This window comes from Paramisgurnus dabryanus, chromosome 18 (assembly GCF_030506205.2).
Source record: "Paramisgurnus dabryanus chromosome 18, PD_genome_1.1, whole genome shotgun sequence".
In the NCBI taxonomy this organism is placed as follows: domain Eukaryota; kingdom Metazoa; phylum Chordata; class Actinopteri; order Cypriniformes; family Cobitidae; genus Paramisgurnus; species Paramisgurnus dabryanus.
Window position 1 is genome coordinate 6,348,078 of NC_133354.1, and position 20,072 is coordinate 6,368,149.

At 37.4% G+C, this 20,072-nt stretch overlaps 1 protein-coding gene and 1 long non-coding RNA gene across 2 annotated transcripts; both read right to left on the bottom strand.

Moving 5' to 3' along the window:
• Positions 1-4,028: 4,028 nt before the first annotated feature.
• LOC135721435 (uncharacterized) lies at positions 4,029-5,950 on the bottom strand. Its single transcript, XR_010521487.2, has 4 exons — positions 5,578-5,950; positions 5,225-5,448; positions 4,786-4,843; positions 4,029-4,712 (listed from the first exon to the last, which is right to left on the bottom strand). It is a non-coding gene; the product is annotated as an uncharacterized lncRNA (long non-coding RNA).
• A 4,764-nt stretch (positions 5,951-10,714) lies between these two features.
• LOC135721441 (E3 ubiquitin-protein ligase TRIM39-like) lies at positions 10,715-18,894 on the bottom strand. Its single transcript, XM_065243686.2, has 6 exons — positions 18,292-18,894; positions 18,091-18,186; positions 17,740-17,970; positions 17,612-17,634; positions 17,410-17,528; positions 10,715-11,824 (listed from the first exon to the last, which is right to left on the bottom strand). The coding sequence occupies exons 1-6, from the start codon at positions 18,676-18,678 to the stop codon at positions 11,277-11,279; spliced, it is 1,404 nt and encodes a 467-aa protein (XP_065099758.1). The 5' UTR covers positions 18,679-18,894; the 3' UTR covers positions 10,715-11,276.
• Between the last annotated feature and the right edge of the window lie 1,178 nt (positions 18,895-20,072).

Below are 20,072 nucleotides of genomic sequence, written 5' to 3' on the forward strand. Positions count from 1 at the left end.
CCTGCTTGCCAGATGCAAGTTCACATTTCTCTCACTAACTCACACACTGCAGCTGCATACATACACACTCAAACACAAACATTAAATAATTAAACAATCATTAATTCACTTCCCCGACATAACGATTTAAACTTTTGCGTGTCCTTTTTTACATTAACCAAATAAACAATCGTTAATCCACCAGATTTAAACTTTTAACTTCAAATTAAACCAAATTAAACCTCTACGTTATTCACTTCCCCGACAAACGTAGACATATGCAACCTTGCATACAAACTCTTGCGCATTCTCTTAACTTAAAATCTGTTTCAATTCACTGTGATCATCAAAGCCAAAGTAATTTAATACAGATTCATGCATGCATGCCTTAGTTAGATTGTACCCTTGAAATCAAAACCCAGTTCACATATATGGTTCTTAAATTTAGAAGAGCTTAAATTTCTCACCACTTGGAGCAAATTCTGGCAAACAACACAAACCTAATAAATAAGCAAAAAGTGCTTACCTTGTATATGGCCATACGCTGTTTGTGTTGCTCGTCAGGTTCGCTCAGGTGGTGCGATTGTCCAGCTCTTTTCTATCCCGGGTTTCGGCACCAAATGTTGTGGTTTTCCTTTTCCTCAAATGAAACAAGCTTCAGTCTTAGGTTTTGATTTCAAGAGATAGACTTTTATTTTCCGGTCAAATAAGAAGCCGAGCCTGCCCTGGTGAATCCCCCCAGAACCAGAGTGTGGTCCTGGGAGGATCCTCCAAATCAGTCTGACCCTCTGAGCCAGGGCTTGGTAAATATATAGGTCTTTGTTCCCTCCCTCATGCTTAAAACAATATGTTTCTGTTCAGGCAAGAACCACATGACATCCCTCAGACCAGTGTCTCCTTTCCATGACCTATTTGACCCTTGGCTATTTGCTAAACCTAAAACCCTTTGTGCCCTGAAACATGAATACACACAGCTGGTCCAGATGGTTCTTTAAACTACTGCATAATTGGATTATATTGGTAAACTCATGATGCACATAATTGGATTAAAATAAACTACTTCAGTAATGGGGACTTTTTCCTTCTTGCTCAACACAACAATTATTTCACAACTTTTGCCACGGGGCAGTGGACTTACAAGGCGATGTTCCAACACAGTGTGTAGTTAACTTACAGGCCTCCAGGTGGGCAGGGGTAGCGACGCGGCCTACACTGAGGCTCCCTGTGCATTGAGAGGACATTGGATATGGTCGTGCGGAGCCGAACGCTTCCCTCGCTCCTCCTCCACTTACGGTTCCAGAGATACTGAGCAGGGGCGAACCTTTGAAGAGGCTCCACACAAGGATGGTTATTTCATACTGGCGTTATAGCGCGTCCAAGTATAATAACTTTTGAATTTTCTACTCACACTGATTTGTAGGTATACTTCACCACTGCCCTTACAGAGCCAGACAGGATCCAACAACTTATGCAGGAAGTCCTATTTATATCAGCCTTCGGATAGCACTCCTCTAGCCTCAACGTGCAGTAGTTCCCACCACGACTCTTCTAACCTCGACCAGGCTTCCGTCAACGCAAGCACAGCAATACACTGCAAGCTTCCAAGTGTACACACTCACAATGAAGACAAGGACTCACCCACGGCACTCCACACACACTTTAAGTGAACTAAGGACGGAGCCAAAATTGACTAGGGTTCATCGTGTGTGTGAGTAACCAGTTGGGCGTTGTTCTTAGTGGGGGGAAAGGCACCTGAAGATGGACGCCGGACCTCCAGCGTTCGCTTCTAATTATACTCCCCGGCTCACCCACGCTTCTCTCCACAGTGGGGCCGCTAATCTGTTCATTCAACTCACAACACACGTTAGGTAATATACTCTCTCCAATACTAAACAGTACAATGCATAATGTTACTCACGTGTGAGGACAATACTCCACAAAGCTGGCTTCCTACGTTGGCTTCTAGCTATACTTCCCGGCTCGCCCACGCTTCTCTCCACAGTGGGGCCGCAAATCTGTTCATCAGACTCACAATGAACGTTGGGTATTGCACTCTCTTCAATACGTCACGATAAAATGTAAATGGTTACTCACACACACTGGTAACACTGCTGGTCTTGTTCTTTTCACAGTTTATCCGCCGCTGCCGATCGTCCTTGACGATATCTCCGGTGAGTAGTCCACAATGCTACGGTTCCAATAACATCCAACCGTGAAAACACAACTGCATCATGACATCAAATAATCTTTGTATACTCAGCCCAGTGATTCGTATCCTTAATGCTTTCTTCACCCAGTTGATGACAACCTCCGCTTCTTCCTGTAACGACTTCGCCCAGTCCTCCGCTCTTTCTCCACACCAAATCGGTTTGTGCAACCACAACACAGCACGACACAACAACAACGACTTTTTCCGTGGTGCTCCTTTAACAAACAGCCACAACTCCTTCCTTTCGCCTCCTTCGGCCCGCACTCTTTACGCTCGCTTCAAAGTGATCCCCGGATCAACGGCGCCTTCAGACTCTTCAAAAGGAGTGTGTGTCTTGGTCCACCCTTGTGTTTCTACAGATCTATTCATAGGTCTCATCTTCAACACATCCTCCAATCACAAATTTGCCACATTAAATCTTCGCACCTGCTGCTCGTAAAGCCCCGATTGTGTTGCCCCAGAAACCAGGAAGTAAAGGTGTTTTTAAAATTTGGTCCGGGTGGAAACCATCTTCGGGCGGAACTAATCTTCGCCATAGATTAGTTCCGCCCTATAAAGTCACCCTGTGACATATTTATTTAGAATAAGATGTAATTCTGAAGGTGCTTAGGCAGGTCACTACAGCTGGGCATAGCAGTCTCCTTCTAAGTTAAAGATTTCTCCAAAACACATGGAAAATTGGCAGGGAATTTACCCTTAACTGTGTACAAGTTAAACCAGAATCACCACATGACGCAACTTAACCAGCGTGTGATCTAAATCCTACAGGCTGTAACAAAGTATTACTATATGTTATAGTCAGCAGGATTTACATCGCACGCTCATTTAGATATTTTTGATGCTAAATAATACTAAAAGCTTGTTATCATAGGGGAATCATTTTTAGCACCTATATAACATCTATATAACACTTCTGTAGAACCATGAGTTGTGTTAAAACATGACTATAGAATCACTTATGGTTCAATATAACACAATATGATTCTACACAGTGCTTTAAGTGGGCCGGAACGCCCCGGTACTCAGTACCGCCACTTCTAAAAATAGCTCTTGAGCGTACCACCACCTCTCCGTGCGCTCAGAACGAAACAATGGGACAAAATAAATGACTTTCGAGTTTCAAATGGCCAGTATTTTGTTATTCTTGAACCCATAGACATGGTCTTGGTGTCATTTAAAAAAAAAAATTTAGCTTTTTCTATCTGAACAACTAGTTTTAGCATTTAACCATGCTGAAAATGTAACTCACATATCTACCTTTTGCACATTCTATTTATGTTCAAAAGCTCTACAGTAGCTCTTTTCTTTCCAATGGTATTTTTTCAAAATCCTTTTGCACATTTTATTTATGTTCAGTGCAATTTCTAGCTCAAGCAAATCCACAAACTTATAAAAGGATTTATTATTTTTTACAATGTCGTCTGTTGACTGCTGAATATAAAACCCTTTCAATATAGGAGTCGAGTCAGCAAAAAAAAAAACAAAAAAAAAAACATATATATATATATATATATATATATATATGAGTACCGGCACCTCTTTTGGGCCACTTAAAGCACTGATTCTACACAGGTGATGTTTAGCACTAAAAATGATTATGAGTCAGTGAATCACTTTTACTGCTATTTAACACCATTATTAGAGTGAATTAAATCTAAACACGTATTCAAGTGATGATGAAATTTGGCTCCTCCTTCTTTCTAGTGAATAATACAGTAGATTGTTTTTAATGACATCACTTCCTGTATTTCTTAATCCTTAACCAAACCCAAGCACTCTCTCACCTTCACTTAACCCTTACAACCACAAATAAACAACACTCACATAAATGTCTACTGTGTTGATTTTGTTAGTGAAATATTTTATTGTAAGTGTAAAAGAGTCTAAACTGTACAACAAAGGTTGTTAAGACATTTACATCATGTGTGATGATCAGATTTACACAACATTCACAGTTTCAGGTTTAACAGAATACAGTGTAATAGACTCCACATATGAAGCATAAATAGACTTTGACACTTATATCAGCTTACACAACATCTTACTGTACTTTTCTTTTCATTGAAATGAATAATAGACACTGAGATTTCATCATTGTACCCTTGAACACTATTAAGGGTTTGTCTCCTACAGTATATAACATCAGGATTAAAGGATTAATCATCTTCTCAATGACAAATGTTTTGTAAAAGCATGTTTTTATCTTTTTGCACATCATCTGTTAGTTCACAGTAAGAGTAAAATCACAGTAATAATATTAACATACTGTAATAAACTAAGTGTAAGTTTTTACATTGAAAGACTTTGACACTGAACACATTAACTTTAGCTTTAACTCTGCTTGTAAGTATGAGTTTTACACTATATAAGCACTATATATGACATCTGTAGACAGTATATAGATGTAGCCATAAATCACTAAATCTGAACGTTTTCAGAGGAAAATCTTGTTTAGAGATGAACATCTGTGGTTGAACTGTCATGATGAACTTTCTGACAGTTAGATGAGATGAAGCTCAGATTTCTAAGAGGAAACATTCAGAATAAAAACCAGATAGACTCAAAACACATCATATATTATCTGTATATAATCTCACCTCATCTTTGACTTTCAGTCATCAGAATGACTCACAGATCTGTCTGCATTAAGAGAAACTAAAGAAACAAACATTTCATCAATAACTTCACAGCTAATGACAATAGCAATATACTTTTTATTGTACATTAATATTTTTAAGTATCTGCACTGTTATCCAATGCTCTTAAATCTCTGCAGAATAATTTGTTTAAATTTGTTAATTTCACTTTTGCAATTTACTGATGTGAAAATCTCAAGCAATTTCTATAAAGAAGACAATAATGTTGGCAATGTCACAATACTGAATTTGAATTGTAAACCTAAATAATCCATAACTGGAGCAGAAGTGTTATTGTACAACAGTCTCAATCTTTTCTATGTATTCTGTATTCAAGTAAAGTGTTGGTGATGGTCAAGGAAAAGTTACTTGTGTTTAACTCTGTGAACAAATGACTTACAATTTGGTTGAAATTGATCAATGCTGTTCTTCTGGAGCACTTTTAAATGTTCACTGAAGCCACAGACATATTTAGCTCGGTCCTCCACCGCCTCTCCATCTTTCAATGGTTTCTTTTTCAGCTTCTCTTCTGTTAGATTTTCTCTCAGTGTCATCTCTTTAATGTGTCTCGTCATCTTCATGTCTTAACTTCTTAATCTCTCAGTGAACAGCATTACACCAGAACTACAAAACACATAAATAATAAGAGAAATCAGTTACTGTATATAATCACAAACATCTTCTCCAAATCTTAAACTGTTTTTATATTAATGCACTCTTATGAACTGCATTTCCATTTTCATAAAAACTCACCTTAAAGTTGACAGAGATGTTAATATTTCTGCTTTGTTTCTGCTCCTAAAACTCCTTCAGTGAAAACAACAGCTACTGAAATCTCAAACCTGATTCCCTGTAATCCCAGAAGAGATTGTTTGCGTCATCCGGATAAAAGGAAAAATCAAACTTCTTGACAATGAAGTAATTGGAGAAAGAGATTCAACTGGTTTAGCTACTTTTCTTTATTTCAAACATTAACTTCCCTTCACTAATTTTTACATCAATCTTCCTGATGCAGTTTACATTTCAGGTTTAGTACTCGCACTCCACCGCTGCTAAAATTAAAGCACATGTTTATATAGCACCACATTACACTGAGTCCAAAGCTTTAATGATTAATCCAAATCTCAATCAAAGACCGCCCAAAAGTACATTTCAAGTCTAAGGTTTGTCATTTTCACTGATTTACTGGAATTTATCTTCAACTTTACGACAAACCACAAAACTGTTCTGAGAACACATCAAAATCAATTCAGCATGTGTGAAATTATTATACAAAGTTTACCAGAAATTACTTTATTTTGATATTATTGCATTCCAAACATACCTATGACCAAGTAAAAGATGAACAGAGAAAGCTCATCAGAAATAACTACAGTAACTATACAGCTAAGATACAGATAAATAATGTGAAATAATAATACAATATATAAACTACATATAAGCTCAGAAACACATACACTATATTAGTACTGAAAAGTAAAAGATAAGAGCATGAATACTGAACACAAGAGGAATGAAGTTTACTGACAAAGTGAAAGATTAAAATCAGTAACTGGAGTGATTGTACTTCATAAGTGTGACAGTGACGACCTCGTGTGGTGAACCTGAGAACTGACAAACCTGTATGTGACCCACGTGACTGAACTGGTATCAGTTTCTTTCAGAGGTAAACTTAAATGTTCCCTTTAAATGCTTTACACTCCTGTTTGAAATGAACTTATAGTTAACATGATTAAATTTCACAAATTCTGTCAAGAAAATTAAAATAAAATAAATATAAGCATTGTAAAAAAAGTTTACTTTTTGTGTGGTGGGGATAAGATGTCTTTAATTTTAAGATTTTACCCCTTTATTAAGATCTTATTAATTGTGGGGTGAAAAGTTGATCTGCATCTGCAAATGAATATAACTCTGGCATTTTTTTGTCTAGATGCCCAATCTTGGTCTTGTTTTAAAATATTTTAAAGGAATAGTCTACCCTTTTGCTATATTAAACTATGTTATTACCCCAACTTAGACGAATTAATACATATCTATCTTTTTTCAATGCGTGCTCTGTACAGCGTGTTATGAATGTGTTAGCATTTAGCCTAGACCCATTCATTCCTATGGTACCAAACAGGGAAGCCACCAAACACTTCCGTGTTTTCCCTATTTAAAGACTGTTACATGAGGAGTTATACCAGTAAGTATTGTGCCACAAAATAAAACCTTTTGGTACCATAGGAATGAATGGGGCTAGGCTAAATGCTAACACATTCACAATGTGCTGTACAGTGCACGCATTGAACAAAGATAGGCATGTATTAATTCGTCTAGGTTGAGGTAATAACATAGTTTAATATGGCAAAAGGGTAGACTTTTCCTTTAAGTTTTAAGTGTCTGGAGGTGAAATTGTTACAGGAGTTTAAATTAATTTGAATAAATAAAAATAATACATTAACATATACATTTTTTTTTCATAAATATAATGTATGTGTTTCATGACAGAAATGCTATAAACCTAACATTTACATCCAAAATATTGAAGTAAACTCGTTACTAAACATACTTGATTCATTTGAATACACAAAGTGCAATAATATTACACATTTTGAACATAGTCAAACTGGCCAAATTTGACATACATGACTTTAATAAATATGCAGACTGTGATCTTCATCTCCGAATAAATAAACATTCAGTTTATAAAGTGTTTGTTTAAGTTGACTTCCGTTGAAAACATTAAAGTCAGAGAGCAAATGTGTGTGATTTATGTGATGACTTTATAAACATAATAACATCTACAGAGCTCTTCTGAAGTAAATATCTGTGCTTGAATATTAATATCTGTCTGTCATTTGTTCATCTGATGACAGAAACACTGCAGATATAACAGTCAGATGATTTTCTACTTCAAATATGACACAGACATGAAAACATTGAGATATCTCACATCATGTTTATTTGTATAATGATAATACAGTGTTTTTATATCAGTCTGTGTAACTCCATGTGTTTCTTTAAACACGACTGCATTCAATATCAGCGGCGTCTTCTTTTAACAAAACAACAACAAACTCATCTGCACTGCTCATACTGCTAGAAGAGAAATACATTTGATTTCTTTCTTTTCTCCATCAGTTTTTCTCTCTGTGCTTCTATGAGGTTTGTTATTCAGTTCTCTATGGTGAAAGTCAGAGGTCTGATGATCAGTTGTGTTGTGTGAAGACTCAAATTCATCCTCAATAGATTACAACTCAACAAAATCAATACAATTAACAAAAACAACAACTTCATGAACTTCATCTTAAAAGAAACATCAGCAAAAAACCTTTAAAGGAGCAGTGAATCAAACAATGAATTTTAACTTGATAATTTGTTATATAAGAGGTCATCATACTTAAATTGAAAAACTGAAAACGTCCGTGAAATGTAGGGGTTCGAAATGTAGTGATTATTTATAGGTGCGGAAAGCAGCAGGCAGTCGGTCAGAACTGAATGAGATGCTTAGTTGTGAAAAGAAGAACTACAGGAAATAGTAAAGGATTTCTTGCTTTACTGAAGACTTTGCCTAATTACAAACGTGTGTGTGGTTTTCTGTAACAAATTGAACATAAAGGAAATAAATATATATTAATATGTACACAAAATATTTCTTATTAACAACTTAAATAATTAGCACTATTCAGTCTAAATAAGATCTAAGTAGGTCACATAACCATAGTTAAATAACACTGGGTGACGATTCCCTTATTTACCAACATGGGGCGCCACCGACACGTGAATGCATAATCACCAGGGCCGCCTTAACCTAATGTGAGTCCATGGGGCTGAGAGATTTTGGAGGCACCCCATCCCCTCAATTTATAGTCTCATTAAAAAAAAAAGTGTAATATCTAGGTAATCTACATCACAAAATGCATTAGTTTCTTTCAATACATAAAACAGTGAGTTTTCCCTCTTTGACCCAGAAAACACCATAATATCATTATTAACATATCACTGAGCCCACTTGAGCATAAACACAAGACCCTTTATTTAACAACCACACACAGCAACATGTGGTGAAAATAAAACCAAAATGTATGAGAGTATATATGTTTATAAGCTTTATGTTTATATAGTTTTTGAAATATACAAATTTGCAGAAAATTGCCACTCACTAACTAAATGCTCACCACAGTTTAAAAAATATAAGAAGTTAAAGTTAGTTTTAAAGTAAAAATGCATTAATGTTAACAAAAGATAAGTCTTTATAGACAGAATCTTGTTTTTAAATCAGTTATTTATTTTGTAGGCTATTGAAGGTATAGTATGCATTGTATTTAGTATTTATGCATACTACGCATGTAAAACGAACACATATGAATATGCACAAAACAGACAGGGATTTAATCTACGAATGTATAGTTAATAATTTACTTTCCAGTAATTAAAGTATTCAAGTGTTACTGATAAAGTAAAACAAAACATAATTAATAATTTTAACTTTGCTCACAGTTTTGATTGGAACACACTGAAATACATCACTTCCGGTCGCCGCGTCACATGCGGTGTAGTCGCATAAGTTTTTCTTTAATGCATCCAAAGCTCGAATTGGATCAGATAATTATGCACCCGCAGATGGTTGGCACTCCACACACCCCCTTTCTGTGTTGTCTTGTACAGTGGAAAGGTAAAAGTAACCACGCTGAATTTAAATCAGACTATGGTCGTTTCTCAATAAGGCTGCAGCCTCCGGAGGTCGCATTTCCAGGCTGCATACGTCATTAAGTCTTATTTCAGAATTTTAACAATTATAAAGTTGACTATTATTCTAAGTTAATCGTAAATTGTTGTAATATGCTTATGATTTGTGAATTTAATGCTCAGTTAACTTAAACTTGATGACGTATGCAGTCTGCATGCGACCTCCGGAGGCTGCAGCCTTCCGATTGAGAAACGGCCAAAGGTGACCGGCGGGCCGGATAAAGATGATTGGCGGGCCGCAGGTGGCCCGCAGGCCGCCAGTTGACTAGCCCTGGTCTAAGGCATCTGAGATATTTAGGACACAGTTTTTGGCACCAAGCCAAGAAAATGGTTGGTTTAGGAATGTGCCGAAATATGATGTCAGAGTTGAATTGAAACACCTCCCCAAACCCAAATACAACAACCACTTTGTAGCCCCGACCACAGCTTCGCGTGACACACGTGTGGGCCAGGGGTAAAGCAAACCATGCAGTGTCTCAACAATCAGTAAATATGTCTTTAAAGATTGCCAAATGCAACCAAAATTTCTTTTAAATACGAGAGACTTTTATTTTGATGCGTTGATCTGTTATGAGTAACCATGGAAAAGGAGTCTTCGGTTGTGGAAGAACCGTCTGGGAACAACACAGACGCTGTATACCTTAATTCGGAGGCTAGGAACATAACATTAGGAATGTGTGGTTAAAGTTTGTTTTTAAAGAAGTTCCAGCTCGTGTGGGGAGTTTTTGTTTACTTTGTGTACCACGGATTCATTCAAAGAAGCCACAATTCGATGCTGGATTTGCAGAGAGACTGTGATTAAAAGCACCACTAATATTGGATCTGACAAAAATCACACAGCAGTATACACAGTAAGTAAAACATTTTACTTTATTTAAGATAACGTTACTGCGTTTCACTATTGCTTTGTTAGAGATGTCCTGTTGTAACATCTGTGTCTAAACACGTATGTTTGACTGTTTTAATTTACTAAAAACATTTAACAATTAAAAAAGTTACAACACTTAACAATACGACTGTAATATAACGATAGAAATATACAAAGTTAGTGATAAGGAAGGACTTATCAGCTGCAATTTAGATTATGATGCCCGCTTATTGTGTTGTATACGCCATTTTAGGCAAGTTGCGTTTGAAAGGTCCAACACTCAACAAAGCTTTTTTTTATCATATAACTGTGGTATGTAACGTTACATGTATCTAAGAGCAACCTCACAAGCACAATAGAAATATACAAAGTAAGTGATAAAGTATGACGTATCAGCCACGATTTAGATTTTGATGCACGCTTACTGTGTTGTATACGGTAATTTAGTTGTGTCGAGTTTAAAGTTTTGTTTCTACTTTACGATACTTTTTGCCATTTATGTGTATCATCTTTAGCACCCAGAATCTTTTGTGGCTCAAACATATATGTGTTAGGCTGCTATTTTTACACATTAATGTTTTTAAAACATTTTCCCACATGTAAAGACGGGGAATGAAGCTGTCCAATCATAGCAGTGGGTGTTTGCATCCAGGTCTTCAATGCGGCCCCCCCTTTCAGAGAGCCACTAATCCATGCTACAAAATATCCTATTACTTATTGCTTTTGATGTTTTTGAATGTAAAAACAACACAAACATCATAAGTAGACCTCATACAACAGTATAAAACAATAAAATTGACAAATTCATGGCCCCTCTAAGATAACTCAAGCTGTTTTATAAACTAAATCAATCTCAAATTAAATCCCTGAGTTTTTCAGAGGATTTTACCGGTAAGATCACCAGAGAAGAAATAATACACTTAACCCAGAACCATGGATAAACTCTTTCAGTAAATGTGTGTGTGAAAGTGTGTATGTGTGTGTTAGTGAGAGGATCAGAGAATGACAGTTTTCCTCTCTCATAATCCAACTCAACTCTGATTCTCTCGAGTTTCACTTTCACTGGGAGACGAAGAGCTGTTTCTAGTGGTGTAATGACTGCACCGTATTTACCAGAGAAATACCTCACATACCAGACTCCACTCCTGGAGAATATGGTCTTCTTTCTCTCTGCAGATTCTGTCATCACACCCAGAGCCCAGTACGTGTTGTCTCCAACCTGAACATCCCAGCAGTGAATTCCTGAGTTAAAGCTCTCTGCACCCAAAACAGATACAGATGCATTAAACCTCTCTGGAATATCAGGAAGCATCACTGGATCTTCACTGATTCTCACACTGGTCAGATCATCAGACAGAAATAGTTTATAGTGAGCAGTGTTTGGGTCCAAAGTCACTGGAACTGAGAGAGAGAGAGAGAGAGAGAGAGAGAGAGATTTTTTAAATTTATATTTATATTTTAACAATTTTATATCAGAAGCACAGAATACAAAAACAGCACAACCAACACTCCTTCACATAAAAGAACACAATACCTCAGTTGCACCCCAGATCTCTACAAACATTGGTATAAAATCTTCTAACTTTATAGTAGGCAAATTCAACTTTTCATCTTGCTGCCACCAAACCTAAAAACATAGGAATCACATTTATTGTACCCTCCCCCCAATAGGTAGTTTTTTCTTGTTTTCCAGATGTCAAGTTTTGCAGTGCCTGACAAAGTTTTTTTTCCTTTGAGCAGTGTATTTGGGACCGTAAATTAATAATTGTAAAGAAAACCATTCAACTAGGGACAAAAACCATTCACTTAAAAGAGATATAAGATCCCGTAAACCAGGGGTGTCAAACATGCGGCCCGCGGGCCGGATACGGCCCGCAAAGGTGTCCAATCCGGCCCGCGTGATGATTTATACAGTATTATTAAATATTAAATACATATTTTAAAAACCCTTTTAGGCGGGTGTCTAGTTCGTTTTTAATATGAGAGACTTGCGGAAAGCAGCAAAACGCGGAACATAGAGTAAACACGGTGCCCAAAAATCTTGCTGTTTTATTGTTACCGCTCCCCTAAAGATCCACTGATTCCGGTGATCCACTTCGTGTTTTCTCGCCCGCTCCGCAGCATCTCTGTGTCCACTCTCTGCCTGGAGAGCGAAGACGACAGTTTCCGAAGTTCGTTGCATTAACAGGTGGATTCATTACATTATATCAGTTGTTAAACCGCAGAATTAGTAATTTGTAAGTATGTTTATGTATTTCTTCCGGTAATGATTTGCTGTCAGTGTTCTAAAAGTGCTAAAAACTTAGCAAGCTAACAAAAACAAAATATCCACATTCTTATTAACGTTACAATGCTTGTCTAATCGATTTAATGTTCCCGATCTAAGTTAATATAAACACTAAATTTGCTGTTGTTGGCACACTTTGTAGACAAAAAAATACAAAAAACACCAATGCCTTCACAAAATAACGACAGAGAACGGAAAGAGAGGCTTTTAGCAGCAGTTCAACATTGCAAACATGGATTCAAAGCTCCATCAAGCCAGCAGGTAAATCATATTGAATATTTAGCAGATTGTCACACTTTAATTCTTATTATAATTCCCATTATAATCACTTGTCTAAGTTGATGCTAGTAATATAATACATAATATTTATAATACTTTATTAAAACCATAATAATAGTACCACCCCCCATAGTGCCATTTTTGGTTTGGGCCACTGCCCCATCTAGCATTTTCTAAATGACTGTTCTCATTACAAATATATTCCAAAGAAAAGTGAATGGTTTATAAATAATTTTGGCATTGAGGCAAAAGAAGTTAAATTAAAGCTTTTCAACCTATAAGGCCAGTGGATTTTGTTCAGATGTAAATTTGTGTGTATAATATGAACAGTATGAGTGTGACCTTATGAAATGTAGTTTTCACAGAGCTGTGTGTTTCTCTGGTTTTCTTGCTAAACAAACTAATTAATTGGTTTGTTAAGTTAATTTTAACACAATTATCAGCACACTAAGGTTTAAAAAAATTATCCGGCCCGCACTTCATGGCGTTATTTACCATCCGGCCCACAGCCTAAAATGAGTTTGACACCCCTGCCGTAAACACTGTGCAAACAGATAAATCAGAGACTCTGTCTCTAAACAAAAAAGACAGCCCTCCCCAACACAAGGATCAAGGTGCGCCACATGTCTGTTCGTAGCAATAGCTCCATGTACAATTCTCCACTTGAGGTCACCTGTCCTCTTGTCAATCGGACATTTGTACAGAGCACGCCAGCACCCTTTAGGGGAAGAGTCAGGTCCAAGAAAGTCTTTCCGTGAAGGTGATGGAGTGCCTCGTTCTGGCTCATTTCAAGTCTATCACAGATCCTGCAATGAACCCCCGGCAGTTTGCCTATAGAGCCAATAGATCCATGGAGGACGCAGTAAATATGGCTCTGCATTATGTCTTAGAACATCTTGAAACTGCAAAAAACTATGCCAGGATCCTGTTTGTGGACTTCAGCTCGGCCTTCAATACAATCCTCCCCTTTATCCCGCACCTCTCTCCATCCCTCAGTCAAGCTCCTGAAGTTTGCAGATGATACCACCCTGGTGGGCCTCATATCCAGGGGGGATGAATCTGCTTACAGGAAGGAGACCGAGCGGTTGCAGAGCTGGTGTCACAGGTATAACCTAGAGATTAATGCTCTAAAAACAGTGGAAATGGTGGTGGATTTTAGGAGGAATGCAGCTCCACCCCTTCCCATTATGCTGGGGGACACCACAGTGACCATTGTGGAGTCCTGCCGTTTCCTTGGGCTGACCATCTCCCGTGATCTTAAATGGAGACCGAACACCACGGCCCTCATGAAAAAGGCCCACAAGAGTGATCAACACCTCTCTACCTTCTCTTGAATCCCTTCACAACATCCAGGTTGTGCCATGTTTCAGCTGCTCACTTCAGGTAGAAGGCTTCGGCTCCCGAGAACTGCAAATTCCCGGCATCGCCTGAGCTTCTTTGCCACGGCCGCCAGGCTTGCTCGATGACAGATCAATTCCTTTTCAGGACTGAATGCACTGTTTGCACTTTATTGTTTCTATTACTCCTACTATTATCATTCAGTATTAGTATAAGTATTATTATTACTTTTACCACCTTCCATTCTGCTTAAGCACTATTGCTCTGTATATTGTCATATCGTGTTCTGTCTTAATGTTTTACCTGCCACATTACATCTATGCATGACTGGCTGTAAAGTATTCCAATTGTGTTTTACACTATATGGCAATAAATTGAACCTTGAACCTTATGTATCATCAAATGCAAATAGTCTTTAAGCCTGTTAGCAAGGCATTTAGATAACATTTTATATTTTGTGGTCATACATGAAAAGCAATTCCTGCACACTATCTGCTTGCTGAAAATTTTAATAAATGTTGCAACGTTTCGATCTATTGATCTTCCTCAGGCACCTACAACTTGTTACAGTACAAACAACATTCAATTTAAAGTGGTCAACTGACCAGTCACAATGGAGAAACAGCTAGTCACATGATAAGTAAAGTGCATCATTCAGAATCGTCACATCATTATAGCCAAATCAATAAACAAATGATATCATTTTTCATATGAATCATGATACAACATACCTATACAAGTATAATCTGCAGTTCAAAGCATCACATTAAATAGTGCTTCATCATTCAACCCTAAGGGTGATAATTAGGGCCAGGACTTTAACGCGTTAATTTAGATTAATTAATTACACAAAAAATAACGCGTTTAACATTTTTAACGCATTTTAATCGCACTTATTTTTGCACCGCGGAACATTTCTCATTGGATGAGTTTCGACGGACCGATTATACTGGAGCACCAACTAGCGTTCATGACTTCAGACAACAACAAACCACAGTGAACATGAACGAAGAAGCTGATGAGATCGCTTTGGTTGGCCCCGTGGATGGGAAATTCTTTTTTAAAAAACGAACGGACGGAAGCATCGATAAGAGCATGGTTGTGTGTAAGCTATGCAACAAGGAATTCACATATCACCGCAGCACATCGAGCCTTAAGTATCATCTCAATGCAAAACATATAGCAGCTAGCTTCTGTGGCACAAACGGTGTTTCTAAGCGAGAGCGCCCCCTGGCTTTTGGATGTGGCTGCATTTCACCGTAATTCATTCAAATTCATTCATTGAGAAAGCGCGCATTTGCCCGATTAATTGTCACAACCCTAATAGACAGAGTCTGGCTGGGCATAAATTGACAATCGTTTTCCTTCTAGCGGGAGGGGCTTGTCTGAAGTTTAAAATCATTGGTCTAAACGTAAGCCAATCACATAACGTTTGGTTATGATGTGCGTTATGCGCGGGCTCAGCCGCATTACATTTCTGCTGTAAAATACACGTATGATGTGAAAACAAAGCCATCGAGCGAAAATACCGGAAATACCGGAAGTACAAAGTCTGACGTAGTCAGGCTAAGAGTTCACGCCTCTGTAGTAGCAAATAAATATCTCCACCTCTAGGTGGGATATTAAAGCAACACTATGTAGTTTTTTTACCTTTATATAATGTCTCTAAAATTATTTCAGTGATAGAACAACTTTTAACTGGACAAATTGTACTGTTGCTGCAACCTGAGCAGCCTCCTAGCTGCTACAAGCACTCTGAAAGTGGTGGTGGAGGGTAGGAAACACAGCCCCGCCCCTCCTCCTGCCTGTAGAAGAGTGTCTGATACCAGGCACTGTTGCGCTTTTTAACCACATGGGGGAGCTGTAAGTCATTTTTACATGGAAACTACATAGTGTTGCTTTAACCTTTTCAATTCCACAAAAACGTAAAGAGGAAATGTCATGATTAAGTGCATTAAAATGGGTGGCTACCGGGTAATTCATATCCTTTCTTCTTATTGAACTCTTGTGTTCACTAATTCTTTGTTTAAGTTGACGTGACGTTTTTCCAACATATCCCAAACCACAAGGACAACGAATCAAATAAATCACATGTGTAGAGACAGAGGTGATAGCGGACTTAATATCAAACTTTTTTCTGGTTTTATGATGGCAGAAAAAATATGTTTTAAAGGTGTTGTTACATTGTGCACAATTACCACAGCGATAATTTCCATTTGGTAATGGACGGATTACTCTCTGTGATTGACTGGGAGTACTTTTCTGAAACCGAGCATGTTCCAAAAAGTCTTTTAAGTTCTTAGCCCTTCTAAATACAATCAGTGGAGGATTTTGAAAAGTAACACTTAATTCCACTTAAGTGCCAATGTTTTTTGAAGATCGATCTCATTAGGTGAGACTGAGAAGAATGAGTGGTAATAAAGGAAAATGAATGTTTTTTAACTACTCTGGTCTTCTTTTTCAACAACTTTGCATGTCTCTTATGGAGGGTTACATTAAAGGCTTCCTCAATCCATTCGGAGGGATATCCCCTGTGTGAGGATATATGGACAAGAAATGAACCAAAGTGTGGACGTGACAAATGAATGGTTTATTATACAAACAGGGGAAAACAAAACCCATGAGGGGGCAAAACAAGACGGGGAAATGCAACACTAAACTTAACATTAAACAAACAAGACTAGAACTCTTAAATACTCACAGAAAGGATACAGAAACCGACAGGATACAACAAGGCATGAAACAAGATGCACGAGCACAAAACAGCAAACACAAGGACAATAAATAGGGACAAAGTAAATTACATACACCTGGAAATCATTACAAGTAAGGGATCGGGGAAAAAGTGACGAGACCCGGGAAATGCGTGGTCAGAATAATTCAATACTAAAACCACACATTTCCCACATAGAACATGGTACTTCCAGGACCCCGAACACAAAGACTAGATATAATTAAACACATGATTTTGACGGATCCTGACACCCTGTCTAAAAAATTTTTTTTTCATAATTGAAGCCTCAATGAAATCAGTATCTGAATGGCCAGTAAATCTGAAGTCAGTGTTGTATTTTATACTCACTGTATTCAACTTTCTCCTTCATCTTGTGTATGACAGTAAACTTCAGGTTGCTGAGATGTTTTGCTACATTGATCATCATTCCTGAGATGTCCTCTGGATCTGACGTTCTACACTGAACTCTGGAAGAACATTCAGGAGTCTGAGATTCTGCTGTGAGTTTAGATTAGCAATCACTGAGAGAAACAGCAAACACAATACAAACCTCTCCATTGTGCTCTTAAAGTCCTGTTAAAAACACACACATGCAGATTATTCATTACATTTCACTTGAATGTTTGAAAATGACAATCATAGATTTGTAGAATGAAGATTGAAGTTCTTTCTTCTCACCTGTAGGAATGAAACATCTTCAGCTGTCATCTGCTTCTCTATGACTCTGATTGTGTGTGAAAGAGATGAAATCTCACTGCTCATCTTCTCAATCTTCTCCTTCATCATCTGACTCTTCTGCTCCTCTTCCTCTCTCAGTGCTGTTATTCTGACTGATTCTTCATCATGTAGAAGTTGGTGAAGTTTCTCAAACTCTTCATGAATCTGCTTCTCTGTGCGTTCAGCCTGAATCTGATACAAAACACATTTCACACAGAAACATATAATGACTGAATCAGATCTGGATCAATGAATACATTTACAAAATACTTGTGTTGTACAACCTTGATTCACATTATGTTTCATTCAAACCTTTATATGTTCTGCAGTTTTATCCAAATTCTGTTTATTCTTCTTAAATATTCTCAGTTTCTCCTGTAAGGATTTTAATTCAGTTTTGAGTTTCTCCTGAAAGAAATCAACATTATTGTTATTTATTTGTCATCGTGAAGATGTCTATCGGTTCTTCATGTTATTAATGTGATGAAATGTTTTGAATATTATTGATCAGACCTTATTATCAATGACAGCTTCATCGACAGGACAGAATTTGTGGTTGTTGTGAGTTCTGGAGTCTTGACACACCAAACACACCGGCTGATGATCATCCAGACAGAACAGTTTGAGTTTCTCATTGTGAAGATGACAAACTGGTGAAGATCTCTGACTTCTTTCCTTTAAGAAAGTCTCACACAGGTCCTTTAAAACCAAATTCAATGGAGGTTCATCCCTTGAAGATCTTCTGCAAACTGGACAATCTTTAGATCCTTTACTTTCCCAGAATCTCTGAATACAGTCTTTACAGATACTGTGACTACAAGACAACACAACAGGATTTTTAAAAATATCACAGCACACAGGACAAGACAAATCCTCCTCACAAAAAGATTTAGATGCCATTTTCTGAGCTTCACGTTAAAATCCTTCTTCAAAGTAATTCAAAATAATCCAGTTTAAACTCTCAGCGATCTGTTTAAAATAAAATTATCTTCACATCCACAGCAGGGACTCCAAAAACTCTTCATCAGAAATATAAATCATCATCATTTTCACTAAATCATTCAGTTTTCTTAGTTAACAGAGTAAGCAGGTAAACCTGAATCTCAGTGTCCTGGATCTCTGAAAGTGGGAGGAATTTATTCACAACCACACCTGAACACAAACAAATGAGATTTATTGTGTAAGACAAGCTTTGGTTTGACTTCATGAATTATTTTGTATTTGATCAATAATAATAAATAATAAACTTCATTACTATCTGATCCATTGCTAGACAATTTTATAAAACATTATTCATTGAGTCATTGATGCTTTTAAAGATTAGATTTTATTCATTGCTGCAAAATTTAAAGTAGCATGAAAACACAGAAATGTGATTTAAAGTTGTATTACATACAAGAGAAAATTGTTACGGGGTGATTTAATGCAGCGGAACTTAAAATGGCAGAAATAGTTCTGCCCGGACCTTTGTCCGTGTAACACGCAGTCAGTTCTGGTAACTCCGGGCAACCAAAATCGGGCATAATTGAGAACAGGTGTGCAATTGAACGTGGCGATCGGCGATTGGGCAATTCAGTGAAGAGGAGGCATATAAATAAGGCACCTGGAGAACAGCAAAGCGTGAAGTTTATTCCGGCAAATGCTGTGAGTGAGACGGAGCGATCGGTGTGTTTGGAGGGACGTATTGTTGTGGATATTGCAGACTGGGTGAAGTGCAAATGGAGGATTGGGCTGAAGACAAACGGTAGTGGTGGGCAGAGCGAGGCTTCGTGAAACACTGAAACAGTTGAATCAATTGTGCCGTATGTTTCGAGGCTTCGAAACATCAATCCGAAACCGCCTCCACAGTGACACCTAGCGGTCGTTTGCATGTCTTTACATGAAGCAGCCTTGACAAGATTTTAGACGAGCGCTGACAAATTGTATCCCACCAGGGGCGAAAATCTCATCTAAATGTTGGGGGGGACAATAAACATAAAATTTTTCAAGAACAATTTTTGAAGGGGACACCAATAATACAGGCAAAATTGTACTTGCAAGGAAATGGGTACAGATAGAAAACGTTTCTCTTTCTCTATGAACGGACGCAAATTTAATTTTAATACATATGAATGCAGAGGTGAAAAGAGTAATACAATTTTCTACTTAAGTAATAGTAAAGTTACTTTAATAATATGTTACTTAAGTAAAAGTAAAGTTACTTTAATAATATTTTACTTAAGTAAAAGTAAAGTTACTGGTCTAAAAATCTACTCAAGTAAAAAGTCATTTTAATTTTAAGAGTTACTTTTTTA

What these genes read in the sequence shown, in the direction of transcription:
- LOC135721441 (XM_065243686.2), bottom strand. Translation starts at nt 18,678, where the DNA reads ATGGCATCTAAATCTTTTTGTGAGGAGGATTTGTCTTGTCCTGTGTGC. An exon ending in AAACTGCAGAACATATAAAG is followed by an intron (nt 17,971 to 18,090) that starts GTTTGAATGAAA and finishes GTTTTGTATCAG; the next exon opens with ATTCAGGCTGAACGCACAGA. An exon ending in AAGATGTTTCATTCCTACAG is followed by an intron (nt 17,635 to 17,739) that starts GTGAGAAGAAAG and finishes TGTTTTTAACAG; the next exon opens with GACTTTAAGAGCACAATGGA.